A 22,215-nucleotide genomic window follows, 5' to 3' on the forward strand; every position below is an offset into this window, starting at 1 on the left:
TTTGTTTCAAGTACTAGGGATCAAACCCAGGACCTGTGCACACTGAGCTACACTCTCAGCTCCCTTGACTTCTTATTTTTGAGTCAGGTTCCGGCTTGGACACTGGGTGGTGGCCCAGGTTGGGCTCAAACATACAGAGTGCACTGGTCTAATTACCCTGAACATAGCAGTGGGCGCCAGGCGCCTTCTGAGTGCTGACGAGGCTCCAGCTGCTTTTCCTGATGTTGAGCGAACAACTGTGCAGTTTTAAAAAATGGCAGGGGACTCAAGAGGACAAGGGAGACCAGGATCCTGGCAGGAGTGGGGACTTGAGACGGGGGTGTGGCTTTCCCTGAGCCTGCACCTGAGGCCCTTGCTGTAGATCAGAGTGAGGGCTTAGCGCTCCCTCCGCAGCTGGAGTCCCTGTCCCCAACCAAGCTCCGTTGGAGTCCACGCCAGTTGCTGGTTTCTCAGAGGCCATGGTCCAAGGCTTCTGGAGTCCTTGACTGTACTCAGAAGACGCCCGGTGTCAGCCGGACTCACAGCTTCCGGGGCACTGCGATGGGAGACACGCTGCGGTGCGGGAAGGCATCAGGTCACCCTGGCCTCCCAGCCCTGGTCCCGCCTGCCCCCACTCCCCACTCACTGCACACTTGCAAGCAAACACAGGTGGGCAGAGCAGCAGGTGTGGCTGCTGGTCCCAGTGCTCTCTGAAAAGCAGAGCAGGGCGTGCGCAGCCCAGGAGCTGAGGAGGGACATTCTGGGGATGGCCACACCCCACGGTGCTAGCAGCAAGGCACAAGGAGGCCACAGGATGGCAGGATGGGAGCCTCGCCCACGTGTGCCTCACTGGGACACTGCTGTCCACCTGGGCCTGTGCCGCCTCCTCTCTTGGCACACCTTCAGTGCCCCTTACTAGGCTCAGGAGAAGCGAGACACAGTCACACTGCGGCCACACGGCAATACTTCAGCACCCGGGATTGAACCCAGGGCCTGGGCACTGAGCAAACACCAGGCGTGCGAGAACCAGACTCTTGAGCCGCGAAAGGTTCCTCGCCATGAGCCGCCTCGACGCCTTCCCTCCCCCAGACCTCCACCCATCGGCCTGGCTGCTTTCTGCAGCAGCTCTGGAGTCCTCTTTCCTATCTTCCACTGTGCTGTCCCGGTGGCTTCAATGGCTTGAACAGACTCAAAACACCGACCTTTTCCCGGAGGAAGAACCAGAAGTGACGCAGGCTGGTCCCGTGATGAGCTGGAGGAGGAACGCGCCTGATGCGAGCCGCTCGTGCGCGTTTCAGTGGTGCTCAGAGCTGCCTTTCCATCGGTGCTCAGCAGCTTCACACATCGTATTTCTGATTGTACCCAAACACACTCAGGAAAGAGGACTCCAGAGCTGTCTTAGAAAGCCACCCGGGCGATGGGATGAGAGTGTGCAGAGCGAGGGGAGGGACTGAGGGGAATCCACGGCAGTGTTTCTTTACTGTAATGGTTTTTAAAATGTAACCCTCCACCATGCGTTCTGGTCACCTGTCCTGGACATCCCAGCTCTTGCGAGAGCTGTCTCAGGCCCTCTCTTCTGCCTCACGCCCTGTAGGAAGCGGCAGGTAACTCTGCCACGTCCTCTCTCAGTGGCATGGACACCACGGGAGAGGACAGGCACACAGTCCACTTCACTACTGAGGACACTGGGAAATGTCTCATTGCAAAATGGGTCCCAAAGGACCCTCCGTCCCCAATGGTGCATCCCTGTTCACTGCTGGACTGAGCACCATGGAGGCCAACCGGAGAGGCTGCAGGTCCTTGCTGCAGTCCTGGGCCAGGAGGGAGAGGGAGAGGAAGCACAGAGGCCGCACTGGACACAAACAGACGAGACCTCGGCAGTCACCACACACAGCGTCATGCAAACGTGTACGCGAAGGTCCTGGCACTGAGCTGCACGTTAGCTGCAAATTCAGGAATATGCTTGTTTGTAGCGCGTGCTGCTTCACCGAAAGCATGTACACTTCTCAGAGGACTGCAGTTTGAAAGAAGCCTCTATTGTGGTTCTTTTTCTAAATTTTTGTGTATTCAGTACAGAGTCTATAGGGTCTCCTTACCCAGATCAGTACAGAGTCTACAGGATCTCCCTACCCAGATCGGACTTGTAGTGATCCTCCTGTTTATAGCCTCCCAAGTGCTGGGATTACAGGTACACCCGCCACGTGCCCAGTCTCAACTGCCATCTCAGCAAGCCCTGAGGGTGGGGCCGGCACTGCAGGCTGGGGATCGAACCCCTGGCCCCTGTGCCTGCCTAAGCAGGTGCTTTAATCCGTTGAGCTCTCTGGCTGGCCCCTGGTTCATTTTTTACAAGTGAAATCACTGAGGTAGATGTGGAGTGAGTTACTGGGCTTCACCAGAGGTGACCCTTCGCAACTGCTAGTGTAGAAGTGAAGAATGGAGAGACACATTTGCATCCTGCCTGATGCAGCTAGCCAAGTCTTTTCCCTTTCACTTCTGTTTTGGCAAGGGGAGGACTGTACAGGTGTCACCGCGCAGTCCCCGTAATAAAAGCAAAGAAGAAAAACACCCTACCAGGATAGAAAAGCCCTCCTTTAAAGGCACCTGCATCTCTCTCCCTGGAGCTCCTTCTTCATGGAGGTACTTAGATTTTATCATCACACGGCTGATGCTAACTGGGGCCGCACCGAGCCAGTACGGTGGTGCCTTGGCTCTCGAGTACTTTTGTTGTGAACAATTTGGCTTGCAAGGAAAAAGTTTTGGCTAAATTTAGTACTTACTTGCAAACTCTACATCAAGTGACAAACAGAGCTATGGCCATCTTTTCCAAAATCCCAGGCCAAATTAAGTTCACAAAAGGAGGCACCGCTGCTGCATCTGAGGCAGCTGGGTTGGGACGCACCACCTGGGAACAAGCAGTGAGAACATGGCCACATTCTGTGGTCCTGTCACCAGGACCAAGACGCAGAAGAGGTCGGGGGACGCAGGAGGCAGGCAGTCGACCTGTTCCTCCGACCTGTCTGCCTCTGCCAGCCACTGCTGTCGTCACCAGGGGCGTGGATGCCAGGCGTGCCTCAGCATGCAACTGAAGCCAAGACACACACACCAAGACACGACGGAAGAAACCACAGAACAAAAAGTGAGAGATCATGCAAAACTCTACTTTTACCGGCTAGAAGAAAAATCAGTGACTTTTGGTACAGAATACGGGCACTTTTCAAACATAATTTAATTACTGTTGACATAATATGAAACCTTACTTTAAATACAGTAGCTCCCCCCTCCAAAATGCCATTACAATAGAAAACCACAATGAAAGGTGTGCAAATAGACATTTGTATTGGCTATAAAAGGCAGTGAGCTGGGCATGGTGGTGCGCTTGTGGCCTCAGCAGTCTGAGAGGCTGAGGTGGCAGGATGGTGAGTTTGAGCCCAGTCTAGGCAACTCAGTGAGACCCTGTCTCAGACGTTAAAAAAAAAAAAAAAAGGTTAAAAAACAGACTGAAGATGCAATTTGTCGCAAAGGCCTTGGGTCCAGTACCAGTACATGAAAGGGAGAAAGAAAGGAAGGGAGGGATGGAGGGACGGAGGGACAGAGGGACCAGGGAGGAGGGAGGAGGGGGAGGAAGGGACAAAGCATCCTAGCAAGAGCACCTGCTGATACTATGTACAGCTCTGGGTGAAGCTCTGCTGAAAGCCACTGGAAAATGATCTCCTTAACAAGTGACTGGGATGAGTGACAGCGAAGGGGAGGTGGCGAAGTCTACCAGCAGCTGGGGCCACCTGGGCCAAGGAGAGGGTGTGGATGAGGTGTGGCACCTGTCTCTGAGTGGCAGCCCGGGGTCCTCTCTTCACTCAGTGCTGGGGTGGCAGACACACATTAGCACAACCACAATTTTATTTCCAGGTTCAGAACACTGCACTGTGCTAGGACTCAAGGCTGACTCCCCCGGGCCTGGCCCTGTCAGCACAGCTCTCGTGCCGTGACTCATGTGGACCTGCTGCTCCTGACAGAGGGGCACAGGCCCGGCCAGAGCCTGCTGGCAGGGCAAGGCTTCGGGTGCTGTCTTCAGGGAGCTTCCCAGACCTCCATGGGCTTAGGATTAATTCCCTGAGCTCACTCAAGTTTGCCTCTGGGGAGCCATTTTGGGTAGCGACCGAGGCTGCTCCTGGGTGACCCAGGAGCGACCCCAAGGAAGGAGCCACGCGGCCGTCCTGCCTGACACAGGAGCCCTGGCTGCTGCAGATGTGGGGGTGCCCACCCACAGTCCTCTCTATATCCTGTGTGCACTTCTGACAGTCTGGGTGGAGACCAGAACTGTAAACACTTAGAGCCATCAGTGATTTTTTGGCGGCAAGTAAGACCTCAGTGACAGGACTGAGGCAGAGACACAGCCATTGTCCCGTTACTGTCCCCTGTTGTACCTGGTCCTCCCTTCCTGCCAGTGGCCCTGTCCTGTGGGACCAGGTGGGCTTCCCTCCCTGGAGCCTGCACAGATATGGCACTGCCCCTCGGGGATAAAGGCAAGGCGCCTGCACTTCCCATTTCTGGGGGCATATGCACTACTTTTGCTTCACGGTGGAGTTTCTGAATCTGCCCCAATTTAGCTTCCAACAGGGGAGTTCTGCATGTGAGCGGCTCAGTGCTGGGCTCTCCACCTTCCCTTGACAGAAAACTGAGTAGCCACAAGAATCACCCTCTGTGTGTCCCTGAACTACAGCAGGCTGGCCAGGAGGTGGAGGGAGGGGCAGCACACTGCACCCCCTAGGGCCGCCAAGGTGCCCAAGAGGGCAGGGCAGGAGGATGGACCCTGGGCTGGGGCAGAAGCAGCCAGAGGAGGAGCAGAGAGGCAGAAAAAAAGAGTGCGGCCTTTGAGAGAAGCTTTGGTTTCCGAGGACGCTGACTGTGAGAGGCCCACAGAGAACGCAGGTTCGAGTTCCAGGGCTGGTGGTGGCAGTGACAGACTTCAGGCCTCCATGGGACAGAGAATGAGGAAGCAGAAACAGGGCTCCTGCGTGTGTCCCCAGGACCACTGGGCCCGCCTACCTCACTACAGCCTCTGGAGGCGCCATGCCACCCAGGCAACCTTGGGACGCCAGAAACCAGAAGACAGGCTCTGTGGTGCTCGACCCTCCCTTCCCTTCCCCCAGGCCCAATAACACCTGCCCCAGACGCAGGTGGCCCAGGGCCATGGCCCCGGGTCCAGGCTGCTGTCTCTTCCCTATGGCTCTTTTGTTGGCTGACGGGGACACTACGCCTTGGAGGGCTGTGCCTGCTGCGCTGGGACCACCTCACTCCTTTCCAGGCTCTGCCTTGTGTTATTTTTCATTCTCTGGGAAAATTCAGGCTCACTTTGGAGGACAAGCCAGGGAGTGACTGATGCGGGGATTCAGCTAGAAGTCTCCAGAAGCTTCCAGCAGGATGGAACTTGGGGTGCGTCCAACGCAACACTGTGTCTATCAAAATCCTGCGTTCCCAAGGAAATCAACTAACCCAACCACCCAGTTCAAAAGGAGACGGAAGCCATGTACGAGACGCTTGTCCAGTGGGTCCAGGGAGGCGGTGGGCGGGCAGCGGCAGCGCTTTAGCTCATGGGGAAGCGGTGCTCGCCGCGCGTGATGTGTGAGGAGAACTCGTACCTGTCCTGGCTGTGGTAGCCGCACATGTTGCACTCGAAGGGGTCGCGGAAGCCATGGCAGCCCATGTGGATGGTGTACATGACGTGGTCGAGGAAGAGCACGCGGCAGTGTTCGCACCTGTAGGCCTTGACCTGCTCGCCGCTCGTGCTGAGCACTCGGAAGGCGTCGTGCGCGCCCTCGAAGGCGCGCTGCTCCTCCTTGAGTGCCAGCCCGTTGCGCGCGTGGGGGCCCAGGTGACTGCTCAGGTAGATGAGGCCGCCCCGCTGCTCCTCCGTGTTGCTCTCCGTGTCCGTGGAGTCTTGGCAGCTGTTGCTGGGCGACGCCTCGCGCTCCGAGGACGCGCACTTGGCTTTGGACAGCAGCAGCAAGTTCTCCACCGCGCTGTCCTGCGCCGAGGGCGGCGGCCGCGGGGGGCCCTCGGGCCCGGGCTTGTGCAGCGGGTACAGTGGGCTGATGACGGGCACTACCTCGGTGCTCCCGGGCGGCGTCTGCACCAGGGGCCGCAGGGACTCGGCACCCAGGTAGTTGATGGCATTGTTGATGGCCTGGTCCATCACATGTGATGTCATCATCTCGTTGTCCTTCTCATAGCTGCCGCTGCTGTCATAGGGCAGGTCCGATAGGCACTTGTCCCCTGGCAGAGGCAAGCAGTCGTGAGTGGTCTGTGCTGGTCAGGGACGCCTCCCACCCAAGTGCCCCAGCCAGGAGAGGCTGCGTGGCTGCCTCGATATCTGGGGATGCCTCACACCATGCTCACAGTGGGCTCCGGGGATGCTGCTGGGGGCGTGGCCGGGAGGACCAGAGGACATCCGCGCCACGGGGGCCGTGTATCACTCACTTCTTCCATATGAGATGACATAACCACAACCTGGGGTGCACACCTGCGACCCCAGCACTCAGAGAGGCTGAGGCAGAACAGCAGCAAGCCTGAGCCTCCCCTGGGCAGCTTAGCAACTCAGTAAGACCCTGTCTCAGAAGAGACAGATAGGGCTCGAGATACAGCTCTGCGGTCACTCTCTAGTACAGACACACAGGCAAAATCCAGCCTAATACCCCCGCGTTATCATACTTGATTTAAAAACCAATATTTAAATGAGACATCTTTAAGACAGTGTTCTAAATAATTTACAATAACTGCCTAACTTGTTATCCCAGACAGGATGATGTCACTCTGCTTTTTGTCACATTCGACCTCTATTCAAGGCCTGGGAAAGAGCTGCGGTGGGGGCAGGGAAGCCACCTCCAAGCGTGAATGTGGCGGCCACACAGGACGGTGCTTTCCCACCAAGACATCCTGTTTCCCCAGAGTCACGGTTCTATGACTGCTGAGCCCCACCAAACTATTCTTCTAAACACTTCATCTGAACAGCAAATGGGTACAGGAAAGGCAAATGTGTGCCCCAGATTACCAGGGTAACCTCAATCTACCCATGGAGCTTCCTCTTCCCTGGTGCCCAGCAGCAAGAGAAAAGTCACAAAGCCACAGAATGTGGTGGCCCAACCACGTATCCTAGTGAAACCTACCTATCTATGCCCATGCAAAGAACCTCATGAGATATGGGACAAGACCTGGCTACTAATCTCTGTCTCTGTCTCTCTTGCTCTGAGACAAAGTCTCATGCGTAGCTCAGGCTGGCCTAGAACTCTAGGCTCTCCTGTCTCAGCCTCCCAGTGCCATATGCGGGTCTCACTCCCTAAACCCTCACGCATGGACCCACAGCACTCTGCGTTGCCTACGTCCTCGCATCCACAGGGGACTGTTCTCTCGCTTCTGGTCATGGAGCAGTGTGTACCTCTGCCTGCAGGACCAGGTGACACAGGAGGGGGCAGACAATGCCCTTTGGGCTCAGAGCCCAGAGCTTCCTGTGGGAACAGGAAGCACCGTGGCAATGTAGGTGTACGGCTGTAACCACATCTCACGACGAGGGGCGTCTGTATCTCAGGCCTCCCAGCCTCACCTGCCCCAGCCTGCCTTGCACCCTCTCGGAATTTTGAGCAGTCGGCTGGTCGTTCTCACAGAAGAAAGCCTCAGACACAGCTGGAAGAGGCTGGGGCGCTGGCCAAGCTCCTTAGACCACGCAGCGGAGGCAGGAGCAAAAGATACGCCATGGTTACAGTGCAAATATGTTCCAGGGACCCGAGGGAGGAGGGGAAGTAACACAAAGCAGGAAGTGTGTCCTAGGGGAAGACGAACCTGATGTAGGCTAGACAGGAACTACCTCACAGCGGTTTCATGGTGTGGAGCGAGTTCTTAAAAAATCAAGGATGGCAGTCAGGGCAAAGGAGGGAAAGGAAGAGATCTCACCTCTCAGAAGACAAAAGGAAGACCCACACGGTTTATTATGGGACGCATGCATGAAAACCAGCACAAAACGGAGGGAAAGCAACTGAAGCTGAATTAGGGACATAGAGAGAAGCATAAGATAATAGTGAAGAAATCAAAAATTCAAAGAAATAAAAGTGTAAAGAAATGGTAACAGGTGTGGATGACAAAGTATTCAGTGCGTGGACAACTGGTAAGCCCAGACAGACATCTCCACAGATGGAGCAAAAGATGCAGGAGAGAGCGTTTCCTACAAATGAAGGAAAACCAGAAGGGGAACTACCAGAATAAAAGGGGATGGAAATTTTATTTGGAATGCGAAACACTAAAGGCATCTCTTAGTATGTATGACTTCAATTTTCAAGTAGAAGTCTTCCTGGTGTACACCTGTGACCTGGAGCTCTGGCAGGGGAGGCGGGGGCCCTGCAAGCTCAAGGTCAAGCTGGGCCACTCTGCAAGATCCGGCCTCAGAATAAAGACTGACGAGGGCTGGCGATGGGTCTCCATGTGAAGGCCCGGGTTCAATGCCCAGGAGAGCAAGCAAGCAAGTGGGCAAGCAGGCAGGCAGGCAAGATGGGGGACACACAGACTGGGCATTCAGGGGAGTGGAAATCACCTTATAGACAAAAATATCAGATCAGATTTAGATGTCTCCATTGTCATGATGAGCGCTCAGGTGGCCACCAGGAGACTTGGCGAGAGCTGGAGTCTCGGGTAGTACAGGAAGCGTGACCATGGCCACCCACACCACAGGACCCCCACCCCTGGTACTGAGGGGACAGAGACATCCTGGGGTGGTGGGGGGCAGGGCTGGAGAACTCCCACATAAAGTCCACTCAAGGGAAGCCCTGGGAGCTGGCGTCATGGCCTCACATTCAGAGGCGTGGGCCAGTAGGTGCTGGCGGTGCTCAAATGGAAACAGGCGGCTTAAACAATGAGTCCAAGCTTATGTCTTCTGTCATGGGCATTTTAGTGTTAATATTTTAAAGTGATTTTTCTTCTGGGATATAATATTTATGCAATGAGCAGCCAGTCCACGTGCACTGTTGGGGCTCCTTCTGCCTGTGGACATGTTCACTATGCCGGAATCTTCAGGAAGAACTTACTCCCCATGTGTCTTTCTTAATCCGTGGATCCATCCCCCACCCACTCACGTGTACGTGACAGACATTTGGATTGATGCACATCTGATCTAATATCGGTAACTTCTGACTGGTGGGTCTTGTGCTGGTTCTGGAGACATGAACCTCGCATCAAAGGTCTCTATATGCTAGGCGTGGTGGTGCACACCTGGAACCCCAGGACTCTGAGAGCTGAGGCAGGAGACTCGGAAGCTCTAGCCCAGCCCCAGCAACTTAATGACTTAGCAAGGCCCTGTCTCAAAGAAGAAAACTAGAGCTGGGGTTGTAGCTCAGTGTGAAGGCTCTGGGTCCCAGCCTCAGGATCACAAAACATTCTTTCTATTAATGTGTAGAATTTAAATAATACACCAGGATTTCTTTTCATATGAAAGAAGGGAGGCCACCTGTGTCCTCGTGGGGGCAGCAGGAACACTGGCGATCGGCACTTGCGTTGTTCTCCTCTGCTGGTGCCCAGAGTGCAAACAGCCGTCAGGGCCACTGTTTCCCACCAGCTCTCCACCCCAGACTCCTGATCCTGTTGCCCTGTCGCTCACTACTCAGAGGGCGACAACTTTAAAGGGGATAACGGTGAGGGACGCCGCCAGCAAAAATTTGACTCATGTCAAATGACTCATGCTAACATTTGACTGTTTTAATCAGAGCTCAGATATCAATAAAGCAAAAATGTGCACCACTCAGAGGCACAGGCAACATGGAGCTAACGCAGCCCTGTTTTTAGGGTGCTTTCTAGTGGTAGAAACACTGCCACACACACTGTCACCTTAAAAAATTAAAACTAAAAATTGCATTCGACCTAGTTATTCCTCTTCTAGGTATCTTCTAGAAAGGATTCAAATCATAACATCACAGTGGTTCTTGCTCGCCCACATTTATAGCAGCACAACTCATAACAGCTAAACGCTGGAAGTGGCCTACACAGCCATCAGAACAAGAATGGACAAAGAAAGTGTGCTATCTTCATGGAGTACTACTCTGCCATAAACAAGGACAAGCTCCAGTCTTTGTAGGAAAGTGGATGGCGGTTGAGGCCATCATGTAAATGAAATAAATCAGACCTCCAGCTGAAACAGCACAGGGATAAACCAAGTTAGGAGAAAACAACGACACGTAATGGGGTGCACGGGCAGATCTTTTGTAGGTGAGCACGTATGCCCACCCCACAATGCACACCATCGTTCTGTGCTGCAGACAGGCACTAATAAAAATAAAGATGTGAGAAATAGCTGGGTTCTTGCCCTCCTCTGGGTCTGCCCGGCAGAGGCACATGGCCTGCCGGAGGCACACAGGGCCCTGGTGAATCTGTCTCCCATGCGCTGGAGCCACGGGGAACGGGCATCAACACTGCCAAGGCCTGGCAGCGCCACATGGCTGGGGGCAGTGGGGTGGGCGGAGGCCCTGCTCCCACTCAGCTGCCAGCACCCTTCTTTTCCTCTGCTTCTGCTGCCACCCTGCTGTCCCACGAGGCCACACCCTGCAGTCACCTTCTGCCCCGCAGACCCCTTCTTCCAGCCTCGCTCTGCCTGCAGGCCTCTGCTTTGTCCCCTTTCACACAGATGCTTCTGTCCTGGTTGCAGGCTGGCTGCAAGAAAGCGGCCCTGAGCTGCCACATGGCTTGGCCTCTCCCACAGTGGCAGGGCTGGGCTGTGCCTGGCACTTCCCAGGGTGCTGCCTCCAAAGTGGGCTCCAGCCCCTGCCTCCTGAGGAGGCAGGGTCCACCCACGAGCCCGAGGCTCTGTGCTTGCTGGCCTCCTGCTCACCCGCACACCCTCTCATGAAGCCCACGCCCAGGGACCTGTAGGCAGATGCCGCTGTCCAGGACAGATTTGGGGAGTCCTGCGCATGGGCTGTGTGAGCCCCAGCAACCCCAGCAGCCTCCTTGCAGCCTGGCCTCCTCCCTGAGCTGCTCAGCAACAGAAGCGCCCCCACGGCACAAGCCCGGACTGCTGGTGGCTCCCGCTGTGTTTCTAAGGGATTTCGTCGCTTCCTTTCCCTTCTCCCAAGCTCTGTCTGTGACAAATTTCTTTAATCAACAGATCAAAATGGAGCCCTATTTGACACTGCCCGAGGGAGGCTGGTGCCAAAAGCTGGCCCCTCTCTGCCACCATCTCCGCTAAGGGCTCCATTCTAGCTGCACCCTCTCCAGGCACAGTTTTCCCAGAGCCCCACCCCAGGAGTCCCTGGGGATTAGCGCCCAAGCCCAGTGCGCCATCTTGTTCCACAAGGCGGCCTCACCCTTTCTCAGACAGTGCAGGATCAACCCAGACAGCGCAGCGAAGGTTTCCCTCCCGAGCCCTGCCCTGTGCCCCATAGCTTGCGCCCACACTCCCTTCGCTTCCAGAGTGGCCTCCTTCCTCTTTCTCACCAGCCTGTGGCTCTCGCTGTCTTTCTGCCATCAGAAATGTGCCCGTGCTTGCCTGGCGTTCTGTGGGGGGCCCTCTCACCATGCATGGGGAGGCCTGTCCGGGCACCGGGTGGGGGGTGCTGCTCACCCAGGAGCACAGCGGCTCCTGCCCTGCCTGTGTTCCCACTTCTGTCCCCACCACCATCTCTGCTGCAGCCTGCTTAGAATCTTCTGCGCCTTCCCCAACACTGACGATGTGCTGACCTCTTCCTCCTCCACCTCTCAGCTCTTCTTGCACCTTTCTCTTGGACGTGACCCTTCCCCTGTCCTCATGATGACAGGGCACCTACACACTGGCGGTGTTCAACCGCCCTCACTCTCCAGGGGTCATCTTAGGCTCACAGTGACCCACAAAAATTGGAGCCACGGGCTGGTGAGATGGCTCAGTGGTCTAAAGCACCTCCTTGGAACAAGCTTGGCAAAGCACAGGGACCGTGGTTCAATCCCCCAGCACCACATGCCAGCCAGCCCCTCCCCCTGGTGGGCTGAGCTGGACACACACACACACACACACACACACACACACACACACACACACACACAAATAAATGTTAAAAAAATAAATAAAATTAAAAAAAAAAAAAGATTGGAGCCAATGGGCAGACCAGAGAGACAGAGTCCTTCCGCCAGGGTCTCAGCCTTGCTGAGTGGTTGTGTGCTGCCTGCAGGCTGGAAACCTGCCCCTGGGCCCTGCTTCCAGGCACATCACCGCCATCTACGATAGTCAACTGCTGCTTGAGGAGGTCTTACCCTGCGTCTTTCTCCCTACTGTACCAGTGCAAGTGAGGATGCTGGGGTGCAAATATTAACCCTGACTGTCTCCTTTCCACTCCACACTGCCGGGGTAGTCGCTACCTGACCCCCATCAGTGCCCACCGTCCTCACCAGGGAACGTGGAGCTCACAGGGGGCTGTAGGCTGGGGGTCTTTCTGTGTGTGATGGGGACTCGGTTCCCAGTGCTGGCCATAGAGACCTGGCCATCCCACAGAGGACAAGAACCGAAGATCACGGGGCTGGCCAGATAGCTCAGTGGATTAAAGCACTTACTCAGGCAGAGCACAGGGGCTGGGCTTGTAATCTTAGCACTTGGGAGGCTGAAAACAGGAGGATCATTATGAGTCTGATCTGCGCAGTGAGACCCTATAGACCCTGTACTAAAATGCACTAAACCCCCCCCCCCTAAAGTGAACTATAGATCAAAGGGTCTGAGAGAATCTGTAGGTCTTGTGAAACTTACTGAAAAATATTCTAAGATATTTAAGAAATGTTAAGTTTACCACCTTTTGGACTTTTAAAAAATCAGGTTGGGTTCCTCTCCTCTACCCTCACCTAAGCCAAAACACTCAGGAAGAATTTGTTTATTTAAAAGAGACAGCAAACGTTTAACTCTTACCAAGAAATTTCTGAGGCATAGAGCTCTTACGTTTGGCGACGTTACTTGCTATTCTGTCCAGCACGAGGGATCTCTCTGATCCTATCTTGCACAGGTCTTCTGCCATCTCACTGTGATTAGTTTCTTCTTTAATGACTAAAGCCAAAGACAGAGAGCCAGTTTAGAAATGCTGATGTCGAAGGAGCTCTGCTGGCCAGTGTGCCCGTGACAGCGGTGCCCGCCTACCAGGGCTCAGTCCTTCCCTGAGTTATTTCCAGTCCTCCCAGTGGCCCAGCGCAACAGAGACATTCTGCAGCAACGTCAGTGCCCAGCCCCAGCAATGGCTCCTTCTGCAGCATCGATGTACCATTCACAATCCCTCAGGACCAAACAAGTGTCACCTCTGCATTCTGTGTCCCTTTGTATTATGAAGGCCACTCACTCACTCAATCCTAGCAGCAGCCCTGTGACAGTGGTCCCATCAAGAAATGACTGAGGAGCCTGATGTCCTCAGTGGGCACAACAGACACAGGAGCAGGCAGGAGCATGGGGGGCGGGAACCCGGAGCTCCTGACCCCTGGGCTGAGTCTAGGATCCTGCAGCACTCACACACCGCAGAACATTCAGACATCAAGGTGGGAAATGCAGATACGTGGCGACTGATCTCTGTTTTTCTGTATCCTCTCTTTCTGTAGCTGAAGACAGAACTCTGTATCTGGTAAGTCTTGTCTCTACTGACTTCTAGGTTTGATGGCTACCATTTCTGAAGTATAACTCATTCCCCTGAGCTTTATCCTGCTGTTGCAGGAGCTGAAGAAGGAAATGTCTTCTGCACACCGAGTCGGTCCTACCAGCGCTGCTTCTGGCTTCTGGTTTCTGCTCCCCGATATCTGTGCAGACTGATCCCAGAGCCATCAGACTGATCCCAGAGCTTAGCCAATCCGATCATGGATTCATCTGTTCTTTAAAGAGCTCTAAACATCACAGGTACTACAATTTCATACAGCAGCGAACATTAGCTCTCTTAGAAAACAGCTGTTATTCATCTTGCAGATATATTTTATGACAGATGGCTGCCAAATTCCGGTATGGCTCACACAGCCTCTTCTGTGTGTCCCTTCTTGTGTCTCAACCTTTTTGAAGCTTTCTCACTATCCCTTTCTGAGAAGAAGACTCCTCAGTATTTCATGACTTTGTTGCCATGGTGAAGCTAAGAGCCCGTGTTTTGCATCAGAGGCCACTGTTGGCTTATCTTATTTTTTCTGGTGGTAGAAAAAGCTTGTATCACATCAGCCCGCACCTACACACCCTGCCCTGATGAACAGGAGGGGCAAACAGACAGGACTAGCAAGCTAAGGCTGTCTTCACTCGCTCCTTTCTGGACAGCAGGGGCCAGGGCTGGTCAGGGCACCCACACCCTCAAGCAGGGTTTCCTCATCTGCACCGCAGAGCCTCCAGGGGCTCTGCCCCTCCGCTCCTGGGTGTCTGGCTGCTGTGCTCTTGATGTGCTCCTTCCCACTCTGTGACTTCCAGTTCAAGAGAAATTGTTTGCATAAAGACATTAGGAAATGACCACGAGTGACTCAAAGCCTTCTCCTAAAGACAACTGGGTCCTGACCCACAACCTTTCCCTGCACCCTCCCGGCGAGGCACTGAGGAGGCTCAGGCAGTGAAGCACCCCTGGCTATCCCCTGGACGCTGACATGGCAGATTTCGGGGGTGTGAAGGGACAGACACAGGAGCAGCAGGGGGACACGGCATGACCTGGGCCCCCACCCGCCTCTGCCTATGTGGGGCCCAGCAGGAGCCCGCTGATGTTCTTTCACATACCCCTTGATGCTCCCAAATCTCTCACCAGCACAAGCCGCTCACCTCCATGGCCGGGGTCAGCAGGGCGAAGTGACCAGCTGTTGTGGCTCGGCCCTGAGTGTCTTTCAAGGGCAATGTGCCCAAGGCTAGTCCCCAGGTGACACTGCTGGAGGTGTGGATCCTTTGATGGGTCTGGTTGGGGGAGCCCTCGGGTGATGGGGTGCCCTTAGCAGGAACTGTGGAGATGGGGCCTTCCTTTCTCTGTCTGCTGGTGGGTGATGGAATGAGCCTTCCCCTGCGACACCAACTCTCCACTGACCCAGAAGCAGGGCCAGCCATGGTCTGAAGCCCCTGCGCTGGGAGCCAAAGTGGCCTGGCCCTCTGCACAAAATGATTTTCACTGGTATGTGGCACAGTGCCCAAAAGTACTGACTGATGCACAGATTCGGGTGCCTACAATCCCGACCACGTGTGGATGCCACAGGAGGTAGGAGGAGCTCCCGGCGCACCGGGGCTAATGCGCTTACTCAGCCCGCCCAGGGCCCTGGGTTCTGGCCCGGCACTGCAAATGACAGCAGCAGCTAGAACTCTGGATCCTCAGGCTGCTTCCTTGGCTGGGTGTGTGTCCTCACTTCCACGTGCATCAGAGGATATCATTCTATAGGGCTTGGTATGCTATTTAACTTCTTAGCCAAAATATGTTGAGTATCTACAATGGATCATTAAATGTTAATATGCAAATGCCATCACTAGAAACACTTGCTCCTCAGACCCACTGCTTGATTTTTTCAGATAAATACAATATTTGAGTGTTCATTTTGAGTTTTAACAACCAAGACCATCCTGTTCTCCCTTGGTCCCATGCCTCGGGGACTGGTCACAAACTGCTAATTGCTCTTCTGATCGCGACACCCAGTCTGTCCTGCTGCCACACATCTGCAGTGCCTCGCCAGCCTCGACCCGGGACTGAAGGAGGCCAGTGAGAATTTCACAGACTCTCCCCACCTCACAGGGAGGGACGAGATGGCGGCCCAGGAAGCTGTTGGCCCAGGCCCACAGTGGGCCCCAGGGCCTTGCTGTAGGATGCGCTCCCTCTCAATGCTGAGGCTGGCCTGAAAAGATTCTTAGGGCTTTTCTCTAGCCATGTTTTCCTCTTGGCCTCATTTGCCATTAATAATGGGTACATGCCTGGGAATACCCACGCGGGTACCATTTGCTGAAGTCAAATGTTCAGTAAGGCTTACTAAATTACATTAATCTCATCTCTATCCCACCAGCCACGATGCCGTTTCCAGTGGCTGTATGGGGGGAACCCCGTTTGGAAAGGGGCTAGTTTCATTTTTTCTAACCCTAAGCTGCCGTCACATCTCCGTCCCATCATACCTGACACCCTAAAGGCGAGGAGGGTTTCAGGCCACAGTCAGCTGGCTCGGAGGCAGGGCAGCATGGCGGAGGGGCTTGGCAGAGGAGAAGCAGCCCAGGGCCGGGCAGCAGGAAGCGGAGAGTGCTCCAGGGTGAGGAGGGAGGCGGGCCCTCCCGGCCATGTCCTGCAGGGCCCCGCCCAGGCTTCACTTCCTAACCTAACACTGAGCTACACGCTCATCAGGAGACGTCCACTGGTGAGCGTCACACCCCACGATCCAGTCACCGCTCTAGGGCCCTACTACGAGTGTACGAGGCTTTAGGGGCACATAGATATTAACCGTAACAATCTACTAATGAATCGCACAGCTCTTAGGAAGGTAGAAAGGAATCTCTTGTAACTTTCGTGTAGTCCTGTATGAAAATCCAGCCTTGCTCAGTACTGTCCGCACACCTTTGCCTGCTGTTGCCTGAGATGGAGCCATGTGCACTCTCCTTGCACAACAGTGTGCAGCCCAGACACACGTGCTACCTTCTCCTCCGTTCCTGATGTCTCGACGCTCCTGACTGCCTGAGTCCTCCTACAAGCTTTACTTTCAAACCCAAGGCACATGTGAGCACTCTGCCTTGGAATCACAGCCCGAAAACTGATTGGATCAATGTCACAAAACTTTTCTTTTGGTGGTACTGGGACTTGAACCCAGGGCTTAACGCCGAGCTATGCCCCTAGCCGCCCTATTGTCTTTAAAACTGTTGACACAGAGTATTAATAAGTAGCTAAATTGCCCAGGCTTGGTTCAAACCTGTCGCAGCCTCCTGGAGTGCTACAATTATAGGTATGCACCCCCATGCTTGCCTTATGAGAAAAATAATTTTAAACAAGACTGCATAGCTTATTTTGGTTACAAAGCACAGAAAATTGTTTTTTGTTTCCTTGTACAGACCTGGAGGCTGAACCCAGGGCCTAATGCATGCTAGGCAGGTGCCCTACTGCTGGGCTCCAGCCTTAGTACACTCCTTCAGGTTGAAAGTAACAAACCTGAAGGACAAACTAGCAACTTTTAAGAGTAGGTACCATTTTAGAAAGGGGAAAATTTTAAGACAAACCACGTGAAGTTTGATGAGAATTAGGAAAGTAGAGAAGGAAAGTATGTTGTTCCTCATGACACTGCCACGTCCTTGGCCAGAAAGGTCCCTCCCTCCAGCCACGGTGGGAAGCGCTGGGACGCAGAGGGGTCCAGGTGCAGCCCGAGCCCCGTGCTTACCTGGGTACAGCGTGCCTGGAAGGCCCATGCTTTCCAAGTAGTTGTGGCAGCGCTCTTTATGTTCCTCTAAAGAGCTTCGCTGTTTATAGCTTCGGCCACAATATCCACATTTGTGAGGTTTACCAACTGCAGGAAACACAATTGAGTTCAAGACTCCAATTAAAGGTTGCCCTTCTGTGTAGTGGGAACGCATGCAACACAATCATTACCTAGAAAACTTTAAAAACTGCTCCTCTTGAAAGCTAAAGGCATCATGGACTTGGCCTACACTACTGAATTCAAAAACGTTAGGGCACAGGGCATCCTTGATGGAACCATGAACTCATGTGACTTTTATTTCACCTCAGTTTGCCTGCCCGCCTGCCTACCAAATTCTTCCTTTTTGACGTCACTGAACTCTGTCCTTTAACTGGAACAAATGAACCTCTGAAGTATCCAAATGCAGACACCAGCCAACCCAGAAAAGCAAGGGAGGCTGGGTACTGCACTTTTGTGTCCGCTGTCTAAGCCCACACTGTGGCCAGGGCTGCCTCAGTGCTGGGGCTGTGTCTATCGCTGCCAGGGTGATATGATTCAAAAGGCGAAACGGGAGGACGTGAGGGCTCAGGAAGCCATGAGGGACCAAGAGTGTCCAGTGGAATGTGCGCTCTATTTCTAAATTGCATTTTCCTCTGCAATACTCAGGTTTTTTACATTTGTAGTATATAATACAAAATATTTAACATAAAAATATACAATATTAAAAAATTGGAAAGTTACATGGAAAAGCCAAAATTATTTTCATATGGAAAATCTCTACTCTGTTTTTCACAGACAGAGCCCTGTTTTTTTCCCCTAAATGACATTAGGATGATGCACCTTTTGCAACAGCCCTGACCATCAGAAGCCACCAGTGGCAACTGGCCTGTTCTACGTATCTGCCCAATGGGGGAGTCACCAGGCCACCAGCACGGTGGGCAGCATGCCGTCCAACACAGTGGGCACTGGGTTATGGGAAGTGAAGTTTGGTTCTATTCACTTTTAATTTGCTAAACTGAAATCATCAGAGATGCATACTGGCTAGTGCGTTGGGCAGCGTTCTTCTGCATGTAAGTAGTGAGGCTTCAGTCCTTGCTGGATTTTACTAAGTAGTGTTTTAGGAAAACAAAGCTAGCAAGAAAACCAAAATAAGCTTAGATTTAAAGACTGCACTGAATACCGTCTAAAGAGATGAAATGGGCGGGGGAGAAAGCTCAGTGGCATAAGCACTTGCCTGGCAAGCCCAAGGCCCTGAGTTTGAACCCTGGTACCAAAACTAAATAAATATAGAGATGAAATGGACAAAATTTCTCTGGTCACTTACATAAGGAGTAGAGTAAATCCCCAACTTACAGACAAGTTCTGTTCTGGAAGAATTCCTTCTGAATTGGGCTTGTCTGTAAGCCCACAAAGTGAGCCGTAAACAGTGTGTCAGTGAAAGTTTACAACTCCAGTGTTCACGGGCTGAGAACTTACTAAATTTCTACCCTGTATTTTCTCTTTTGTGCTCTTTGATTTATAGTATTTCATTCTATAAAAATCAAAACTATTCAAATAATGTTTGGGAACTAGTTTAATGACAGCTTATATTAAGTCCACTTCCTAGACAAACAGAAGCCATGCTTTAAAAGAATGAAACATAAAAACCAAAACTTGACTTTTGGGATAGAAAAAAAAGAATCTTTATCTATAGGAAGTGATATATTCCAAACACTAAGAAATAATTCTGAAATACACAATGTTGCCTAAACTTGTATACCGAACTGACTGCTGTTTTAGAAATGACAAGGCTGTACAGGTAACTCCTCCATTCCATCTCAGAAAATCTAATATTTGGTGGATTCCATAATCAAAATTGTCTCCTGTACATATGGCAGAGTGCATAAATATCATTTCTCTGAGCATATGGTTTTAACTTCAGCATCACCATATTCACTGGAAGCAACGGAGTTAAGGGCTTGCAGTGCAAAAGTCTGTAATGAAGATGACCACCTCCACAGCAGAGTGAAGGAGCAAGCTGGGCCATCCCCTACCTCGGGCTCGCTCACGCTTCCCCAGGTCACGTGTGGCCCTGAGATTCACACCAAGCTATAAGCCCCCTTCTGTGCTTTTTAGACGGGATCTTGCCAACTCACCAAGTTGCCCAGGCTTGAACCCACAATTCTCCTGCCTCAGCCTTGCAATGCTGAGATCGCAGGCACGTGCCACCGCATCCTGCTCCCAGGCGCCTGTGGGGAATAGCCTGGGACACATCCCTACAGGCCTGCCACTGATGAGCTGCATCTCAAGCCTCCAGCTCCTCCCAGTTGCTAGAGAAAGCTATGTGGTTGCTCTCAGCTTTAATGAAGTGGAGGCAGGGCCACTCCAGAAGGAAATGGAACACAGTCACACTGGAGTTTGCCCGATGCAAGACCGTCTTCAATTTATCCTAGCGATACCACTTTGAAGAACCTGGATAGCTGTTTATTTCTCTCCCTGGAGACATGTTTAATAAGCGCTTCCCACAGTACAAGCACCAGCAGCCCTGACACCACGGTGGCTTTCCCCCACTGCTGCCTTGCTGGGTCCATAGCAAATAATCTGTCCTAGTCTGCCACCTCCTGTAGATGAGGTGTGATCCAAATATGGTGTTTAGGTTTAAAATATTTTATTACACTGAAAGATACACTGCCATAAATCCCCCTCAACATCCTCTCCCTTTCGTCAAAGACTCAAGGCCACTGTTCTTGCCACTTTCTGAATGGCTCAGGGGCTTTCCTAAGCACCTTGAGTTGCACTGCTGTACCTGTCTCAAGGTCCCAAATCAATCCAAATGTTTCCTTTGACCTTTAGGGAAGAGCTCCAGTCATGCGGTGTGAGGTCCAGTGAGTAAGGTGGACAAGCGTCATGTCTGCGAGCCCTTGCCTTCCTGTGAGGCGACACTCCGCAGCAGCGGTCACTGTATTTTTTAATCACACCTTGTGAAGATGCTCAGGAAAGAGGACTCCCCAGCGTGCTTCAGAGAGCAGCGAGAGTGCTGGGGTACGTGTGTTGCACTGTGGGGTGCAGCTGTGAGGGGGATTAGTGGCAACTGTTTATTGTAATAATTTCCCACCTATGCTGATCACACCTTGTAGTCACTCCATGAGCAGTCACAGGGGGAGCAGGCGCCAACACACCTCAAATGATGTCATAGTGCCCAACTGACACACATCTGCGCTACAGGCTCCTTATGCCAGAAGGAGTGTCACCCAAGGAGTAGGAGTGCTGTGTGGGACAGGGCAGAACTGGACTCAGAGCAGCCCCAGGCTGATGGTAATGGGGCTGGGGTCTTTGTATTCTCCACAGAAGGGGCAGCTGTGACCCCTATGGACCTGTGTGATACTACTGCCAACCTTTCTTGTGTCTAGGTGTCTCCTCACTCTCCGTGTCAGCCCTCAGCACCAAATGAGAAGTGTGACATCACCAAGGCCCACCCGGGCTCGCTGTGCAGCCATCTCTTCCCCTTGGGTTATGTGTGTGTGGGGTGTGTTCACAGGGTCACCAGGAAGCTCTGTGGACACCAGAAAGTGCTTGCTGTCACAGCCCATCGCCTTGTCCTGAGGGCTCAGTTCCACCCATGGCTGGAGGTTGGGATGGAGAGATGGCTTGGGAGCCCTAATTACACCCTCTCTGCCCTGGTGTCTCTTTCCCATAGGGCCACTCCCGGGAGGGCCAAGTGTCAACTCACATTAAAATGTCCACCACCCCTCTTCCAGAGCTGCTGCAGAATCCCTGCTCCTTGCGGACTCCTGAAGCAACCTCAGAATCGGGGGCTGTGCGCATTCAAGCCCCTTCTCCTGCAAGTCTCTCCTGGCCCTCCCTTGGATGCATGCTGTGCCATGCACAAGATGCTGTGCTTTCCTGGGGTGCACCCACCCCTCTTGGAGAAGGAATCCACGAGGCTCTCAAAAAACATGGGGCAAGGACACAGACTGGACCTCTAAAACCTGCACCATGAAATACTCTGCTCATGTTTGGGATGAGACGCCCGAGCCCTGTCCATCATTCCCAAGGAACCCGGCCTGTCTCTGCCTCCTGGGGAGGGTTCTCCACATGCCACGATTTGGGACAGCCAGAAGAAGGAGCTGGTCTGAAGCACCCCCATCTCCACAGTACCTGCCTGGAGTGGCTGCTGCTTGGAGGATTTCCCCTAATGCAGTGCACAACACCTACAACTCTGACAGTGCAGCGTGAAAGACTTGCGCATGGCAGGCCGTGCTGACCACACTGCAGGCAAACATAACACAGCCAGTTGTCCAAAGCCTTGCCTCCCGCTGACCCGTGTGGTTGTGGGGCTGTGGATAACGGGGCACCTGTATGGCTGATCTAATCGAAGAGGAACTGCGTGACTCCCTTCCCCTACCCCGGCTTCGGCCTGTGTTGGGTGTGCTTGGCCACAGCACGCTGTCCACCTGTGCTCGGGCCATGGCTTTTGTGGCCTAGGCCTGTGAGCAAAAGCCTACCCCAGCGGGAGGGCCTGACCGCTGTTGCCGTGCTGCCCTGGGAGCCACCTGTGTCCCCTCCACCAGGAAACTCCCTGCTCTGGCCTTTAATGAAGCCTGGTGCCTGGTGACTTTAACGTGCCAGGGTGTCTTGCCCAGAGGAGAAACTGGAAGCAGCATAACTGGAAGCAGCGTGACCGGAAGCAGCGTGACCGGAAGCAGCGTGGGCCGGAAGCAGGGTGACCGGAAGCAGCGTGTTCACAAAGGTGCTGGGAGAAGCATGCGCCTCTGAACACCCAGGGGGCTTTGCGCTCGTGCGTGTGCGTGCATGCGTACGTGCGTTACGTTTCCCGCCCAGCTCCTGCGGTGCGGGCAGACCCTCACGCAAGCTGTGGCGGCCCGAGGCCCGGCGGCTGCCGGCACGGCGAGGCCCGGCCAGCGCCCG

The 22,215-nt window shown here is 53.5% G+C and overlaps 1 protein-coding gene across 8 annotated transcripts in view; it reads right to left on the bottom strand.

Annotated features, from left to right (window-relative positions):
- Positions 1–3,411: 3,411 nt before the first annotated feature.
- Positions 3,412–22,215, bottom strand: part of Ikzf1 (IKAROS family zinc finger 1) — an 86,100-nt gene continuing 67,296 nt past the window's right edge. For 4 of the 8 annotated variants that reach the window (XM_004630335.2, XM_004630333.2, XM_023714522.1 and 1 more), the window contains 3 exons: positions 17,290–17,415; positions 12,875–13,009; positions 3,412–6,249 (listed from right to left, as the gene is read on the bottom strand). In XM_004630335.2, the coding sequence (XP_004630392.1) occupies positions 5,561–6,249; positions 12,875–13,009; positions 17,290–17,415 (950 nt within the window). In that variant the 3' untranslated portion in view covers positions 3,412–5,560. The remainder of the gene's footprint in view (positions 6,250–12,874; positions 13,010–17,289; positions 17,416–22,215) is intronic. The other 4 variants (XM_004630338.2, XM_012514587.2, XM_023714523.1 and 1 more) reach the window with 2 other exon arrangements.

Source organism: Octodon degus, unplaced genomic scaffold (assembly GCF_000260255.1).
Source record: "Octodon degus isolate 3935 unplaced genomic scaffold, OctDeg1.0 scaffold00035, whole genome shotgun sequence".
Lineage (NCBI taxonomy): Eukaryota > Metazoa > Chordata > Mammalia > Rodentia > Octodontidae > Octodon > Octodon degus.